Source organism: Phocoena sinus, chromosome 17 (assembly GCF_008692025.1).
Source record: "Phocoena sinus isolate mPhoSin1 chromosome 17, mPhoSin1.pri, whole genome shotgun sequence".
Taxonomy (NCBI): Eukaryota; Metazoa; Chordata; class Mammalia; order Artiodactyla; family Phocoenidae; genus Phocoena; species Phocoena sinus.
Window position 1 is genome coordinate 31,452,512 of NC_045779.1, and position 18,585 is coordinate 31,471,096.

The following is an 18,585-nucleotide window of genomic DNA, read 5'->3' on the forward strand; positions in this document are numbered from 1 at the left end:
CTTGGTTTAGATGGTCACTTCATGTCATATAAAATATTAATATTAAAATTTTCTGAATATTTTTAATTCAAAAAAATAGCACAGTTTACATGTTATAAATCTATTATTGTGTACACCAAGGCCACTAAATGTAAATTTCTTAATTTAATGTAACTTTTTAGGCATCAATTTTCCATTATTTCCTATACAGAAATAAGTAATCCTATATTCATCTATTTATATTAAAAGATCTTTTAGATTATCCATTTTACTATGTAAGAAGCAATGTATTTCTACCTTAAATGAACTTCATTAGCATTTCCTAAGTCTTTCAAAAGTGATAATTTGTAAGCAGCATAAATAAATTGCAGTTTATGAGCATTTGAAATAAAGTAGTAATGCAAGTCACATAAACCATTTCTTAAGCAAAAGTTTTCTTTTTTTGTCATCTTGTGGTATCACATATTTTAGACAACTCTTCTCTTTTGATATGTATCTTTTGTATTCCTTTCTTATTCCCAAATTTTATTACCCTCCTCTTTTCTGCCTCAGATATTTTGGTTCTTATTCTATAAGAGATTTTTGCCTCTTGAAACAAAAATGTCAAATAGGTTAAGTCCTGCTTAAAAGTTATTGAGTGATAGCAACAATATGAGATAACTTTTGAGACAATTTTTTAACTACTTAATTTTGACTACTACTGATTTGGACAACACTGAAAGTGTTTTTTAAATTTACGTCCAACTCTTGAAGGACTTTACACCAGCTCAATTTCTAACATAGATTTTTGATATTATTAACTCATAACCATTCAGCCTGAACATGACTAGTAATCGAGGATATAAACATCTGGCTTGATTGTGCTTTTAAAATATGACTCTATTACACAGGATTTGCCTGGGTGATATTCAGACAGCTGACTAGCACAAAGTGTGTAGTACATTAAGTTGCTGGAGAAAAGTATATTACTTCCCAGAAGGGCAATACATTTTCTATTTCTGGGGCTTTCTCACTAAATAAACCAACTTTTGAACATAAATAGAAGAGACTGACTCAGTTCACTGATAAATATCAAGTAGAGGAATGAGAGGGTCTGTTTAGACATCATTATTCTAAACAATGACAGGTATATCCTGTGTCACGTATACCAAACAATGAGACTGGCTAGCATGGAGTGGAAAGGCCCGCAGTTTATACAACCAGCCTTACACTCAATTATACACATCTATACTGAGTAGCATCTTGACCAGTGAAGGGAGATATTAAGAACTGCCTTCTTAAGGAAAAAACAAAAACAACTATAGATGTGAGGTTAAAAAGAAAATTTCTTAAGATATTTAACTACTTACTTATACCTTGTTTCATTATGCAAAAATGTGATAAAATGGTAAAATATAAACAAAAATAAGACTAGGGAAAATGGAATAGAGAGCAAGAAATAGAACATAGATAAGTAATAAAAAATATGGAATTATTCAAAATGTAGACATCAAAATATGTTATATAGTCATTTCCAATACGAACACTTATTTGAAAATATAATCATTGTAAGTTGTAACATCTAAATTAAATTGAGATTATATAATTTTAAATATGATATCTGCAGTAAATGGATTAATTCTATATTAATATTTAGTTAATTTCTCATGTTACTGTTCTCAATAGCACAAGAACTTTAACCAAGAAGAGAGGTTGCTGGAGAATGAGGCATCTCTGCTATATGGGGACACCCTGCTTGATTATCACTGGGCTTAAGTAAGTGACTAAACCAGAACAGTATTAATTTGGATGCTCATAATTAATATGCTGTGGAACAATGAAGGAATAAAATTTTACTACCCATGGTCACCAATATATTTAAATTTATGAAATACTTAAACTATTCCAACATAAACTAATGTGACAAGCAATAAACAGCACATGTTTAAAATATGTAATTTGTTTCAACATATGTATATATCTGTCAGCATATCCAGCAGATCTATATAATCAAGATAACGAACATGTTCATCATCCTGAAATGTTTTCTTATGCCTCTCTGTATTCCATACTGCCCAATATATCTCACTTGTCCTTAGGCAACCACTGAGGTACTTCGTATCACTATAGATTAGTTTGCACTTTCTAGAATTTTATATTAATATAACAGTACAGCATGTACTCCTTTTTTGTCTGAAGTTTTTAACTAAGCATAATTATTTGAGCTTCATTCATTTATAGTACAAATCAGTAGTTCATCCTTTTTTATTGCTGAGTAGTATTCCATTATATGAATATTCCATAGTTTGTTTATCTATTCACCTATTGAGGATATATGAATAGTTTTCAGTTTTTGTTTAACACAAATATGTCTCCTTTGAATATTTGTGTAGATGTCTTTGCACAAATGTTTTCATTTATCTTGGGAAAATGTCTGAGTGCAATGGTGTCTGTATGTTTAACTTTTAAAGAAATTGTCAGCTGGGCATGGTTGCTTTGGCATGGTCTGTCTTTTTAAATTTAGCCACTCTAACAAATATGCATCTTATAGTGGTTTTAATTTACATTTCCCTAATACTAATATTGCTTAGTATCTTTTCATGTGCTTACATGGCATCCGTACATTATCCTTGTTGAAGTTTCAGTTCAAACCCTTTGCTTATTTTTGAGCTGCTTGCTTTCTTTTTATTGAGTTTTGAGAATTCTTTACATATTCTGGATACAAATCCTTTTTCATATATGTGTTTGCAAATATTTTCTCTTAGTTAATGGCATGTCTTTTTATTCTCTTAGTGTCTTTGAAGAGTAAATTTAAAAAATTTTGATGTCCAATTTACCATTTTCTTTTATGAATTGTGATTTTGGCATTAAATATAAGAAATTTTGGTTTAAGCCATAGTCACATATATTTTTATCCTAATTTTTTCTGTTGTTTTACAGTTATATGTCTTACATTTAGGTTTGGACCACTTAGAATTCATTTTTATATATGGTACAAGGTGTGGATTAGAATTTATTTTTTTGCATATGAGCATCCTATGTTCTCAGTACCATTTGTTGAAAAATTATCTTTTCTCCACTAAATTTTCTCTGTATTATTGTCAGAAATTACTTGTTCATATATATTTTTAGTCTATTTCTGGACTCTCTATTTTGTTTCACTGATCTAGTTTTTCTATCTTTACACCAATGACAGACTGTCTTGATTAATGTAGCTTTAAAATAAGAACTGAGGTAATTCCCTGGTGGTCCAGTGGTTAGGAATTCAAGCTCCCACTGCAGGGGGTCCAGGTTTGATCCCTGGTGGGGGAACTAAGATCCCACAAGCTGCATGGCAAGGCCAAAAAGAAATAAATAAATAAGACTTGAAATCAAGTAGTATTTTCAAACAGGTTTTGTCTATACTAGGTCTTTTGAATTTGCATATGAATTTTAGAATCAGCTTAACAGTAACTACCAAAAAGCCTGCTGAGATTTTTATTGGGATTGTACTGAATCTATAGATAAATTTAGCAGGAATTGACATTGTAATAATATCAAGTTCTTGAAGCCATGAATAAGGCATATTTGTCCATTTGTCTTCTTCACTTTCATTTAGCAAATTTTTGTAGTTTTCAGTGTCTAGGTCATACACATTTTATTTGGATTGATCCCTAAATATTTGATATTTTTGATGTCATTTTATTTATTTATTTTTATTTCAATTATTGATTATTCTTTGCTAGTATGTGACGGGAGAAAATTATCCCTACGTCACTTGCTTCTCAGTATGTCTCATGAGCAGAGGCACTGATAATGCCTTTCTTTTGGACTTTATTTCCAAAGATGTTTGTATATCAACAATCTTGGGTTATAGAGAAAGCATCTCCCTCCACAATAAAGGGAGGGTTTGTTTACTCTTCAATTAAATAAATAAAAGGCACCCTCTGGGGAAAGGTTAAGCAGCTTACTGCTTATTGAGGAAGTGAGAGAGTGACATTGACATATATACTCTACCAAATGTAAAATAGATAGCTAGTGGGAAGCAGCCACATAGCACAGGGAGATCAGCTCAGTACTTTGTGACTACCTAGAGGGGTGGGATAGGGAGGGTGGGAGGGAGACACAAGAGGGAGGGGATATGGGGATATATGTATACATATAGCTGATTCACTTTGTTATTCATCAGAAACTAACACAACATTGTAAAGCAGTTATACTCCAATAAAGATGTTAAAAAAAAAATGTAGGTTCTCTAAGCTTGTGGCTCCTCTCCTGCACGTAACTGATTACAAGTATAGCTGTTAACAGGCCCAGTTCATGTCACCCTTTGAGAACTGGGGCTCAGGGAACTCATACAAATGGCTACTGCTTTTGAGTCTTTCTTTTTCTCTGAGTCAGGAATCTCATGTCTTCTGCCAACATTCATGTAAGTATGGCAGGCTAACTTGCTAGCTTACAAATAGGGTAAAGTCTTAGACCCTTCACAGTCTTGAAAACATATAGAAATACAATTAAATTTTGTATTATGGTCTTATATCTTGAAATTTTGCTAAACTCACTGATCAATTATAGATAATTGGTTGATGGCATCCAATTTTCTACATAGACAGTCATGTTGTCTGTGAACATTTTGACAGTTTTACTTTATGTTTATTACACTAGGTAAAACCTCCAGTAAAATGTTGAATTGAATTGATAAGCATGGAAACCCCTGTCTTGTTCCTGATCTTATGGGAAAAGTCAGACATTGTGAATTTTGCCTGGTTGGGTGAATATTTTTATATCCCTATAATTATTCTTGAGCTTTGTTCTAGGACTGTTACTTAGAAACAATTTGATTACTTCAGGTGTTTTAAGATTTGTTAGGTAGGACTGAAATAGTGCTCCTTCTGGGATAATTATTCCCCACTACTGAGGCAAGACTCTTCTCAGTACTCTATCCAGTGCCCATGGACAACACGTGACTGGTAGGAACAAATACTGTTAGCCCTATGTGAGGGTCAGGCATTGCTTCTTTTATATCTATCACAAGATTCTTTCTCCAGACTTCAGTTGCATCCTTACACACATATGCTGACCAATTCTCTCTCCCATCCCTTAGGAGTTTTCTTTGATAATCTCTGGGTCTTCACTCTGTGCAGCTCTTTCCTCTGCATTACTTTGTCTTGTGAACTATAGCCACCTTATTCTCACTTGACTCTCAGCTCTATCTCCTCAACTGAGAGAATCTTCTGAGCTCTGCTTGGATTTCTGTATGTTGGGCCACAGCCTGGAAATTCTTTCAAGACAGGAAAGTGGGATGGTTTCTGGGCTTATTTCTCTTTGTTTTTAACTCTCAAGATTCACTGCCTTTATTTCTTGATGTTCAATGTCGTGAAAATCATCACTTTATATACTTTGTCCAATTTTTGTTGATTTTAGGTGGAAGGATAAATCTGATCCCTATTATTACATCTTGGCTGGAAGCAGAGACCACCCTTATACTACACTTTTACATAACAAAACTCAATAAAATTCTATTAAGAATATAAAACTGAGCACATCTATAGAAGGCAAGCAATATATGTTTTTATAATTGTGTACTGGCAACTCCCACTGCATATGACATACAAACACATACAATTTTGCCCAAAGTTCAAAAATTACACACATTATACCAAAATATGAAGTTTTAATTGTATCTAGCAGCTTCCTATTCTTAAGATATTTATTAAAGTTCACTTGAATATAACATGCTTTATTTATATTACTAAAACAGTATTTATATTTTATAACTAAAATTATAATATTAGTTTATGGTTATATTCAAATCCACACCTTCAAATTCTTATGTAAGATGAAAGCAAGGCTAATACTAAGTACATTTAGGAAATATATGATTAAATAACTTTGTGTACCAACATGGGCATCAGGTAAGCAGAAGGAATAAAAGGCTAAGCTACTTAAGTACAAGTACTGCTGTATAGTACAGATTAGAAGAGAAAAACATAAAGGAGAAAGAAAAAAAAGGGAAAGAGGGCCAAAGAAAAGAACAACTTGGAGAAGAATAATGCTTAAACACATTAGTAACAGTTATCCAGGATGGCTGGTATAGGCTGAGACCAATGTGTATAGAGCTGTGAATATAAACACAGATTGGGACTTGAATTTTATTCTTCATTCATTCAATAATTATTTGTTTAGTGTTTACTACATTCCAGTTATTGTTTAAAACAGAGTTCAGCAAACTCGGACAAATGAACTGTTTTTGTACAGCCCATGATCTAAGAAGAGTTTTTACATTTTAGAAGGTTAAAAAAAATAAAAAGATATGTAATAGAGATGGTATGGGCCTCAAAGGCTAAAATATTTCCTATTTGGTCATTACAGAAAAAGTTTGTCAACTCCTGGTTTAAGATCTTGGGGATACAACAGTATTTATTTATTTATTTATTTATTTATTTATTTTTCACTTAGAAAATGTTTATTTTGTGGTTTAAGAGGCTTGCTTTCCCTGCCCGTCAGTTGACAGATGTTTAGTGGCACTTAATATGTACTCAGAATAAGGTTTATTCTAAAGCTCTCTATATGCTATAATTGTATACCTCCTTTGCTCGTTATTTATTTATTTGTTTGCTTGTTTGTTTATTTTTTAGCATCTTTATTGTAGTAAAATTGCTTTACAATGGTGTGTTAATTTCTACTGTATAACAAAGTGAATCAGCTATGCATATACATATATCCCCATATCTTCTCCCTCTTGTGCCTCCCTCCCACCCTCCCTATCCTACCCCTCTAGTTGGACACAAAGCACTGAGCTGATCTCCCTGTGCTATGTGGCTGCTTCCCACTAGCTATCTATTTTACATTTGGTAGTGTATATATGTCCATGTCATTCTCTAACTTCGTCCCAGCTTACCCTTCCCCCTCCCTGTGTCCTCAAGTCCATTCTCTATGCCTGTATCTTTATTCCAGTCCTACCCCTAGGTTCTTCTGAACCATTATTTTTTTTTTTTTTTTAGATTCCATATATATGTGTTAGCATATGGTATTTGTTTTTCTCTTTCTGACTTACCTCACTCTGTATGACAGTCTCTAAGTATATCCACCTCACTATAAATAACTCAATTTCATTTCTTTTTATGGCTGACTAATATTCCATTGTATATATGTGCCACATCTTCTTTACCCCTTCATCTCTTGATGGACACTTAGGTTGCTTCCCTGTCCTGGCTACTGTAAATAGTGCTACTTTGAATATTATGGTACATTACTGTTTATGAATTATGGTTTTCTCAGGGTATATGCCCAGTAGTGGCATTGCTGGGTCATATGGTGGTTCTATTTTTAGTTTTTTAAGGAACCTCCACACTGTTCTCCATAGTGGCTGTATCAATTTACATTCCCACCAACAGGGCAAGAGGGTTCCCTTTACTCCACACCCTCTCCAACATTTATTTTTTGTAGGTTTTCTGATGATGGCCATTCTGATCGGTGTGAGGTGATACCTCATCGTAGTTTTGATTTGCATTTCTCTAATGATTAATGATGTTGAGTACCCTTTCATGTGTTTGTTGGCAATCTGTATATCTTCTTTGGAGAAATGTCTATTTAGGTCTTCTGCCCATTTTTGGATTGGGTTGTTTGTTTTTTTGATATTGAGCTGCATGAACTGCTTGTATATTTTGGAGATTACTCCTTTGTCAGTACAACAGTATTTAAAAGAAAAAAAAACTAGAGAAAACCTTGACCTTATGAACTGATATTCTATTGAGAGGGATACAGATGAGCAATAAATAAGTGAAACATAGTTTGCTGGATGATATGTAGAAAATTAAACAGGGACGGAAATTGGACTGCTAGAGATGAGGTGGTCTCAAGGTCCATAGAGCAAGATGGCGATGATGGTCTTGGCGTGAGAGTTAATCTGATTATCTAGACTTTGAGGTGATAAAGGCCATAAAGAGATGGAGGCAAGCTGAGACACTCATTTTGATTGTGACTGTTGTGAGAAGGGTAGGAAAGGGAGTGGTGTGTCACCCAAATCTCAGGGTTCTAGGACTCTAAACTCTCCTGCCAATAATGAGATAGATACCAGGGAAGGGAGTGGTCTTATTGGAAACAACCAGAGCTTATGGCTCCCTCTGCCTAATCAATGGTGTTTGGAATAAGGGAGCTGATGTTCATAGCTGGGTTTGGAGAAGGTTTATTTGAAGGTAATGTGGAGAGTAAATTGGAGGAAGGAAACATCACAGCAGGGTCCTTGGAGTGACAAAGTTCTAAGATTAGACATTTCCTGGTACAGATAATATATCAAGAAGACACCACTGGGCTTCCCTGGTGGCTCAGTGGTTGAGAGTCCGCCTGCCGATGCAGGGGACACAGTTTCGTTCCCCAGTTGGGGAAGATCCCACATGCCGCGGAGCAGTTGGGCCCATGAGCCACGGCTGCTAAGCCTGCGCATCCAGAGCCTGTGCTCCGCAATGGGAGAGGCCACAACAATGAGAGGCCCATGTATCACAAAAAAAAAAAAAAGAAAAAAAAAATGATGACACCACTAACAAGCTAAACTTTCTTAAAGTTTAATATATATGTGACAAGAGACAGAGTTGTTCCTGTTGTTAGCGTGATGACATAAGAAATACCTTATTGAGTCAAATTAATATTTAACAATATTGTTTTCATTAAAATGTTTGTTAAGCACCTATTATGTACCCAGCACTGTTCTGGGAACTGAAAATATAGTGGTGTGCAAGAAAATATAAACAAGCTCCATCTCTCGTGAAATTTACATTTGAATGCTGTAGATAATTTCAATTTTTTACAAGAGCTGTGCAAGTTGGAAGATACTGCTTTAAATGGAGTGGGCAGGGAGGGCACTCTGTGGAGGTCCCTTTTATGCCAGCTGTTTAAAGATGAAACGGAGCTAGCCATTCCAGAGCGAGTGAGTGAGGAGAGACAACATGAAAAAAGTGAGAAGGCCCTGAGGCAATAAAGAACTGTAGGAACACTGATTTATGACTGTGGCAGTTTCTCCTCAGGCAGTTTTGTCAGAGAGCACTATTCATCCTGTGATGAGACAGGGCCCCATGGGACAGCCCTCAAGCCATAGGCTGCCTAGGGTTTATTCTTCACTTTTTTCTGCTGCTACCGAGCTCAGGACCAAAGAAGAGTGTATGCGAGGGTAATTTTTCTCCAAATATCATGCCCGTAAGATTCAGAACCTTTAGATGTATCCTTTCTTTGTCCACAATGGTACAGTACATGTACATTTCCACAATGATACAGTACATGGATGGTTTGGGCTTCACTTAAATATCACGAGTCTCTCAAACCCTGTGTTTTCATTACTCTCCTCACTACTATGAATTCTTCTAGCTTGATCCTGAGAATAATTGCTTTTTTTTTTTGGTTACTTCCTTTATACACTTATTATAGATAGCAGGAGGGCAGGAATATTAATAGTAATCACACCAGCAGCAGTAATAGTTGGCATTTATTGACAGCTCGCATGTACCAAGCACTTCACATGTAGTCATTAATTTAGTCTTTAATCCTAAAATGGCAAGCACTACTAATCCCATTTTCCAAGTGGAGAAACCGAGGCAAAGGGAACTGAGTAGCTGTTCAGTTCTTACAGCTAGCAAGTCCTCAAAATTGGCAGAATGAATGCAGGATCATCATGTTCTTATAATTAATGTACTATACCCCTCTTTCTCAAGTTATAATTTGTAAAGATAAATTCTGAGTATACACTTTCACTTTACATGTGTTGTTTGGACTTCACTTAAAATATCACAAGTGTTTCTCAAACCCTGTGTTTTCATTACCCTCATCACTGCTATAATTCTTCTAGTTTGATCCTGAGAATAATTGCCTTTTTCTTTTTGGTTAAGATCCCTTTTCTTTTCCCTCAATCTCAATCCTTATTTGAGCTTATTCTCAGACCTGTAGGCTCTTGGTCAATCCATTCAATCATATTCATTCTTCACTCTAGTTTTCCTCAGATCATGTTCTCTTCACAATTCTCTCAGTCCTACAACTCAGTCAGTCTGTGTTCCCTGTCCTCCCTAATAGACTTAAGATTTATTGTTTTGAATATTAGTAAGTTTAGAAGATGGAGTACCAGTCACTTGACTTAAGTTCACTTTACCAGATAATTTCACTTTTGCATGTTAGACATCAGTATTTGTGCAATTGAATTTTGTCACTCAGATAAATAACAAATAATAAATTTGATTGGGTAAAATGATTGGGTGAATTTTTTCTACTCATAAGTTTTCCTTGTCTTTATGAGCAATTTCTTAGTTTATTGAAAACTATTTAACATAAACTGACTAAATCAAGTAAAGTTTAAGAGATTATATATGAAAATAAGAAGTGAAATGGATTTCATTGCATAAAAACAGCAAGCAACTCCAAATGCTCTTAAAAAAAGAAAACCCAAATCCCTTAGTTAATAGAAAAATGACTTTTAATTCATTCATTCATTCACTTATTTGTGTATTTATTTTTCTGGTGCTTTTAAGTCAAATCTAAAAATTCTAAGCGATCACAATGCCTCCTAAATTTGACTTACAAATGAGGATACCAAATGAGAAAATATAACTTAGAGAATTAAAAATTATCTTTGATTTTACTTCATTTATATTTGTAGCCAACATATGTGGTTTATTTTATAAAATGAATTAACTACCTAACCTCACTCAACAGGCTTTACTTATTCATCTCTATATCTGCAGCAAAGCCCTGGGCAAAATGACCAAGATACAGCAGAGCAAGACATGGGAAACATTCCTTACCTTTAAAGAAGACAAAATTCCCATCACTGTTTTCATAAACTGCATCGATACTAGGAGGCAAGCCCCGCCAGAAGTAAGTAATTTGCATGGGGTATCCATCCATCACCCTGTTGTTTCTTACTCGCCAAAACCACTGGTCCTACAAACCAAACACAAGTATCTTTCAACAAAGGTGAGGCCTTGGGGAATTTCCCTGTGTGATGGTTTAATGCTTTCACAGCTAAGCTAGTGCTGTTATCACTGGCCTGTATCAAAACAGTCAAAGAAACAGCTACCTTGCCCAGAATGATCACAAACGTTCTGTAGTAAACTACCCAATGTCTAATCCATACATTGTGGTTAAAAAGATAATGTAAAAATACTTAATCTTGGCAGTTTACATTATCTCCAGGGCTTTCTAGATTGAAAAACAGAGGTAGCACAGACAAGTCCCTGCCAGATTTGTGGATTAAGTGAGCTTTCCAAAATATAAGAGCAGCATACGAACACATGCACCTTTGCATTTATAGACATATGCAAGATCTCCACCTGAAGTGTTGGGATGAAATAGGGAGGCCATGCCTCCTGGTATGCCCATGTTACAACTACTTTCCCATGTAATTATAACTAGAGTCCTCTTTCACCTTCAAATGTGTCCTGGTTTTGATGATAAATTATATTGTCACCTTAAATGAACAAAGTAATCTTGAAGGAAGATCATCAGAGTGGATTCCAATCTGGGTCAATTGCCTCTCTTATTCGCTCTCATAATAACCTGTACTTCACTCAGTCATAGCACAGGCCGTTTTATATTAAATGTGTTTACTCTTATCTCTAGTGAATAATATATATGACTTGCTACATAGCAGGTATTTATAAATACTGTTGACTTAATAATTAGACTACACACAATAGTTTTCACCATAAATTCTCACTAAGGGCAAAAACTCTTTCCCCAAAATGTATATCTGATGACATTAAATTGTTTTTTATTGAAAATTTTGGAATAATTTAGAAACTATCCAAAGTGCTTTAATATTAGAAAAACTAGGTATATTTAAAAAAATTATTTTCCAGTAAATTAAAATTTACTATTACATTTTATTTCAGTATTTACAAGCAGAGTTTTACTTGCAAGTTATATATTTGTACTATTTAGATAAGTGCATATCACAAAAATACTTCCATTTCAATTGTTCTCTGCTCTCTTCCCCTAGCTTAGGTATTAGCAAGTGATTTATTATAGAGCTTTCCCAAGCTTTTGGCTAAGAATAGTTTAGACTGAGTAGATTTCCCAGAATTTGTCAGTTATTCATATATTCATTCATGCACACACACACAATCTACTAAGGATTCTTGGATTTCAGGTGATATGATAAAAAGGAGATTTCTTCCTATCTAAATCAATCCCAAATATTAAAATTGTCAATAATCTTTGAATAATTGCACTTTGCTCTAGTTATAATGGGCTGTCTTCTCTACTTATTTTGCTATTTATAGATAAAGGAGGAAGTAGGGGGCTTCCCTGGTGGCGCAGTGGTTGAGAATCTGCTTGGCAATGCAGGGGACACGAGTTCGAGCCCTGGTCTGGGAGGATGCCACATGCCACAGAGCAACCAAGCCCGTGAGCCACAACTACTGAGCCTGCGCATCTGGAGCCTGTGCTCCGCAACAAGAGAGGCCGCGATAATGAAAGGCCCGCGCACTATGATGAAGAGTGGCCCCCACTTGCCACAACTAGAGAAAGCCCTCGCACAGAAATGAAAACCCAACACAGCCCAAAATAAATAAGTAAATTAATTAATTAATTAAAAAAAAATCAGAGAGAACATTTCCCGGCTGTGGTCAGAGGAAGTCCTGACTACTGAATAAAAAAACAACAACAACAACAACAAAATGAGGAAGTAGCTTAATTAATGACTGAGCTCACATTCTATTCTTGTTCTGTTCCTTGATAACTGTGTCACCTTTGTTGAGGTGCTAGTTACTGAGTTATTACCAGTAACTGACTCATAGTATGATTACTATATTAAATGTAAAGGACTTTCTGAGGATCTGGCGCATGGTAGCATTAAAACTCTTGGTGATTATTGTTAAAATTATATTGAAACTAGGTACCCTGGTTTTCCTGTTTATAGTTCTGTTTACAATTTTGTCTTGTTCCTTATTTCTTCTTCAAATTTTAGTCATATTTTGGCTCTAGACATGCATCTCCTTCCCACAACATCTCCTTATGTTATTAACCTTATGCTGATAATTTCCATAGTACCAGGTATCCTGAATTAATAAATGTTTTGATCCACGTGCAGGAGATACATTAAGCTGATTTTAAATTACAAAGTTATTTCATGAAAAGATTGATCTAAGAAAATATGTATGGGCATTAAGATCCAAACTTTAATGTCAGCAGATGATATTCAGATAATTTAAAACAAAAACAGCATCTTGGTCTAGCTGCAACAGGGGTTTTTAACTGGGTGTTAAAGTCATTCCAATCTCCACATAAAATATTTCTAAATTATTGTAATATATATCCTAAAATAAATAAAAATGGTTAAAAACCTACTGGATTCTGACAAAGAAATAAATGACCATGATTATTTATGGAACAATTAAATGAAAAGCTCTTTAAGATGAAGAATAGGAAGAAATTGGATGAAAAATCCTGGAAATATATTCCAATTTTTCTCAGAGAAACACTTCACATTGCCAGAATCTCCCCCATACTGAGACAGGGCCAGTGGCTCTTTGGGACAAATAGGCTGCAGTCAGAAGATAGAAGTACAATCCCAAAATGCCACTAATGATGTAAGAAATGAAATTACTTCCTCAAGATAAGCAGAGTTAATTTGCAAATCTTCTCAAGGTAACGCGGAAGCATAGATGAATTCATGATTATTTCTCATTGATAGTAGCCTTGGCAGAGAGTCATATAAATTGTAGATGCTCGGGTTGTGATTTTATTCAATTTATTCAAAACTCCTCTGTTTAGCAGCATTCAATGGTACAAATAATTTAGTGAGTGTTCTGTCACAGATGACGTAAACACATACTACAGTCACTATAGATGGCCACTTCAGAAAAAGTGCTTGTGACTAATTTGCAGAGAGAGGATATTTAAAATAATATTGAGGTCTCAGTGCAAATTATCCTTCCAAATGAAACTTTCTCTGACCACCTTATCTAAAATTGAAGCCCTTCACTCCACCCACTCATACTTGCTTTTACTCTCTCCCCTCCTCTGCTTTTTCATTATTGATTACATTTCCATTGTTTTACACAATACATGTTTTACTTATTTTTTGTTCATTCTCTCTCCACTAGCACAGCAGCTCAATGATGGCAAACGGGTCTGTCTTTTGTTTCCTTATAGCTTCCTATTTCCAGGAAAGTGCCTTGCACATAGTAGAAGCTCAGTAAGTATTTCTTGAAAGAAAACAAAAGTTAGGGAGGAAAGGGCAAAGTTAAAGTAAGTGATTTTTTTTTTTAGAAGCTAAAAGCTATATGGGAGTCACAAGAACACAAAAGTGCTATGAATAGAAAGATGATTAGTACATATTTCATTTTCTGCAAGGGTATGATATATAAAGGACTTTTAACCATGGGTGGATGAAAAAAAAATGTTTTCACCTTTCCAAACAATATATGTTTTGTTTTGGCTTATGATGTAAAGGAAAGAATGAAGAATCATCTCTACAGCCCCCTAAAAATATTGTTTATATCTTGCCTCTGACCTCTTTTTGGCTATAGCTCTTATAGAAAAGGGTGGGAAGGGATAGGATACACTAAAAATAATCACAGCTAGCACATTTGCAAAGTCAACTTGTGAAAAAAGCATCGTGCTTAAAAATTACCAAATAGGAATTCCTACTTAAACACCAATATTTCACTTCAGATATGAACACTTTGGAGCTTATAAATAGATTTTTCTTTCCATGTAGTATGGGACTCAGACAGACCATTTTGTTCACAAAGATAACAAATCAATGGTATACATCACAAAAAGTAACATACAAGAGAAATACAGTTTGCTTTTCTTCTGTTCCCTTTAAAATTCTGGTTTATAATCTGATCTGCACGTTGTTTGCTGACAACTGTACAGAAAAAGTGTCCTCCTGCTGTCTGCATATGAAGATGATGATGTTACTGATGTACTTGCAGTAGAGGATGCTGTCTTCAGGCCTTTTTATAAAAAACAATTAGTAGAACTGACTTACTTTTACTTCTCTTCTAAAATATAATATTTGTTTATTTAACCAACTTGTTGTAAATCTATGAATGTCTCACATGTCTCAACATGAACGTTTCCAGAAGGCATTCACTGTTCTCACAGCCCCCTCCTGCTGTGCCACCTCAGGCTTCCTCTAGTCCTTCCCACTTCTAAAATAGCATCTCAAATCTGTTGATTTCTCAACATCATCACTGTCACCATCCTACTCAGGCTGCCATTGTATTTCACTCAGATGACTGCAATGCCAACTGAAAGCCACTGGTTTGCCTCCTACTGCATCTGAAGCAGAATTCAAACTCAGCCCTGCCCCTAGCCCCTGTGCAGCCTCTTACGGGGTTCTTCTGTGTTCATGGTGTTCCAGTCACATGGGCTTCCTTCTGGTTTCTCAATAGAGTCAAGCTTTTTTCTTCCTCAAGACTTCTCCTATGCAGTTTGCTGCACTTTGAATGTTCTTTCCCTTCCTCATACTTTTCACTGATTGTGAATCATCTATTAGTTCTCAGCTAAAATATCCTTTCCACAAAAAGGCCTTAGCTGTTCCTTGATTGAAATTAGGTGACTCTACTATACTATTTCACAATAGTCTGTAATTTTATAGTACTTACACAGTCAGTTACTATATAATTGTTTTTGTGTCTTGAAGTCTTCCCACTGTTCCACTGTGTTACGTGTGCCAGAACAGTGGGTTGTCAGGGATACTGAATTACCAGCTTTGAGTACTGTGTCTTGCAAAGTGTAGGAGCACTAAACATATTTAATGGACATACCTCTTTATTTTTTTTTAATCAAATCACATGTGTTGAATAACAAATATACCCAAGATTGCTTAAATCAAGGTAACTGCTTAATATGGGTGCAAAACTATTTATTAAAATGACATTCTAATCAAATCAAGGGAACTCACCAGTGAAAAAAATTAGAAAAATATTTATGACTATAATACAGATTTATTTATAAGAAATCATATATTTTCTTTTTTTTTTTGAGGACTTAATATATGGCTTGGAGAGTGTCTGGGGAATCTGGTGTTCAAAATTAGTCTGCTTCTTAAGAAAACAAAATCAGACATGTAATAATAGTGGAAGAAAGCCCAAATCATGGCAGCTATATGCATAATAAGGGGGAAAGCAATCTGAATGAATGCTTAAAATTAGAGGAAGAAATGTTGGCCTTCTACTCTGTGGTAGGCCTGTATTTGCTTCCACTGCTTCTAAGGCAGAACGACACCTCTGAGACCCCCAGTTCCACCCTGGAACCACCCTTGGAAGCCAGAATCATCAAGTGATCTCACAGGTAACTGGAGTTAAGGAGCCAGCAGTCATGGGTAGCTACGTAAATCTGGGCAGGAAATGGAGCCAGCAAAGACTTCTAAGCCTAAGAGAAACATCCTTAGAGATGCCTCCTAAGAGAGCATCTGTCCCAGGCCACTGCTTTTTTGAAAGGTCAAGAGGAATAAAAGGGAAATTTGAAGACAAGATTACCGATGGCCATGTTTGCAGTTAAAAGAAAAAATATGCCTTGGTGCTAACACTTTCCCCATTTAGACTGACTCATTGTCTTACACATTCTTCAAATGCACAGAGTAAAAGCAAATGATCAGAATTTCTTATAAAATTTAGTGTTCAGACATTGTTTAATCATACCATATGCTAGATCCTATATCTCTCAATCATGTGCATAATTACTGAGCCTACTGGAATACAATTCATATTAATGAATAACAACTATTAGGCTAAATCTATTCATTTTTAGTAATATATATTATTAAATCCAACACATAAATTACCTACAAGTTTTAAAAAATCTTTTTATATTGAAGTAACTATAGAGTCACATTATAGTTTTAAGAAAAAAACAGAGATTCCTTACACTCTCTCCCATTTCCTCCAGTGATACCTCTTTCATAACAAAAATACAATATCAAGACTAGACACTTAAGATTGATACACTCCACTGACCTGCTCAAAATTTTACATGCACTTGAGTGTACATGTGTGTGTTTATGCTAATTTTAATATTGAAAGTAAACCTTTATGATGCAGAGATATAAATGTTGCCACCTTAACCAAGTGATCAAGCTTTGCATCAGTCATAGTAACTTGATATTATACACCACCTAACATGATAAAACATAGAATACTTAGACATTTGAAGGTCACAGGGTCATCTATGAAGTACAACCATGTAGAAGCCAAACATGTTTAAAGTAGAATTTCATTGAGCCTTTAGGCTTAACTTCTTCCAGTTTATAGGAAAAAGGAATAAGTTAAATGACACTTAAACAGTCAAACACATTTCAGAATGTGAGATGGTATATAAGAGAACTGGCCTAGTCTCAGCAAGAAAGAAGAAGAAAAAAAAAGGCAGGGATAAAAAAGCTGTAGAGAATAATCAGTTAAAAGATCTAAATAGACATAACAACCACATGCAATGCATGGATAGTCACCAGATCCTGTATTTGGAAGTGAAGTTTCATAATATCCACAACTTTCTTTCAAATGTTTCACCAAACACTTAGGCATGTGTTTTGTACATGCACACATACATATGTAAAGAAAATAGAGGCCAACACTAACTGTTCTTAAATCTATATATTAGATGTGCACATGCTCATTCTTCCAACTTTTCTGTACTTTTGAAGATCCCACACACGACAATGAAGATCCCGCATGCTGCCAAAAAAGACCCAGCACAGCCAAATAAATAAATAAATAAATTGTGAATTGTGAAAGGTACTGGGATATTTAAAGAGAGAAAGACCATTTACATATAATTAGCTATATTTCTTTTTCAACATTGGAAAAGAAAAAGTAAAATTATAACTTGGAGAAAAAAAAACTATGAAAGGATGCTTAAAAGATGTATCTAGTAAAGGTAATACCATTCTGGGAAGCTTTCATTATCTTATCACAAGAGCTGACACAAAGTGGCTTTTGATATATAAACCTTAGGAGAAAACCTGTTGAAAGTAACCATTAAAAGATACTTTCTCATCAAGACAGTCATGAATGTCTGCAATGATTTTGCAAGCACAATTTTCAGGGCTCATCAATCAAAGATTAACCAGATGTCATTCCAGGAGAAATGATACAGCAGTACATCTCAATAGGTCAAATAGGTCTGGATATTGTCTGTAGTTTTTGAAAAATGCTTAAAACAGAGACTCACTATAATGGAGGAAGGAAGCAACATATTAACAAGTGATTCTTCTAAATCAATTTCAAAAGTCACAATGCTGGAATCTCCCTTAATATCTTTAACTATTTTCAAGAAAGAGTCTATTATAGTTACCATCTGGATTTAGAAATGTAAATTATTTTAAGAAATAACATGTATATTTTTGTTTCAAATGAAAGGAGAATTGGTATTTTCAGAATAATTTGTTTACCATATGTGCTAAATTTATGTGATACTTTTTACAGTCTACAAATGTAAAAAAAAATTTTTTTTTTCAATCAATTTATATTGAAAAATCTACACACTAAAAGGTTTAGTGATATGTCAGATATGGATCACTTGTTAATTAGTATTTATAAAATCTTAACAAAAAGAATACTAATTTTTACAACTGAAAATTATTCATACATTATGTAATAACATAAATATTTGTTTTTATTCCATTTATATATGCAAATAATGAATGGTTATGAAGTA

The 18,585-nt window shown here is 34.5% G+C and overlaps 1 protein-coding gene and 1 long non-coding RNA gene across 2 annotated transcripts in view; one reads left to right on the forward strand and one right to left on the reverse strand.

Moving 5' to 3' along the window:
* MMP16 (matrix metallopeptidase 16) overlaps positions 1 to 18,585 on the reverse strand; it is a 344,665-nt gene that overhangs the window by 43,740 nt on the left and 282,340 nt on the right. The window contains exon 7 of the mRNA XM_032609350.1: positions 10,722 to 10,860. Coding sequence (XP_032465241.1) covers positions 10,722 to 10,860 — 139 coding nt within the window. The remainder of the gene's footprint in view (positions 1 to 10,721; positions 10,861 to 18,585) is intronic.
* Positions 1,653 to 12,239, forward strand: LOC116742128. Its single transcript, XR_004346375.1, has 3 exons — positions 1,653 to 1,734; positions 10,662 to 10,794; positions 12,201 to 12,239. It is a non-coding gene; the product is annotated as an uncharacterized LOC116742128 (long non-coding RNA).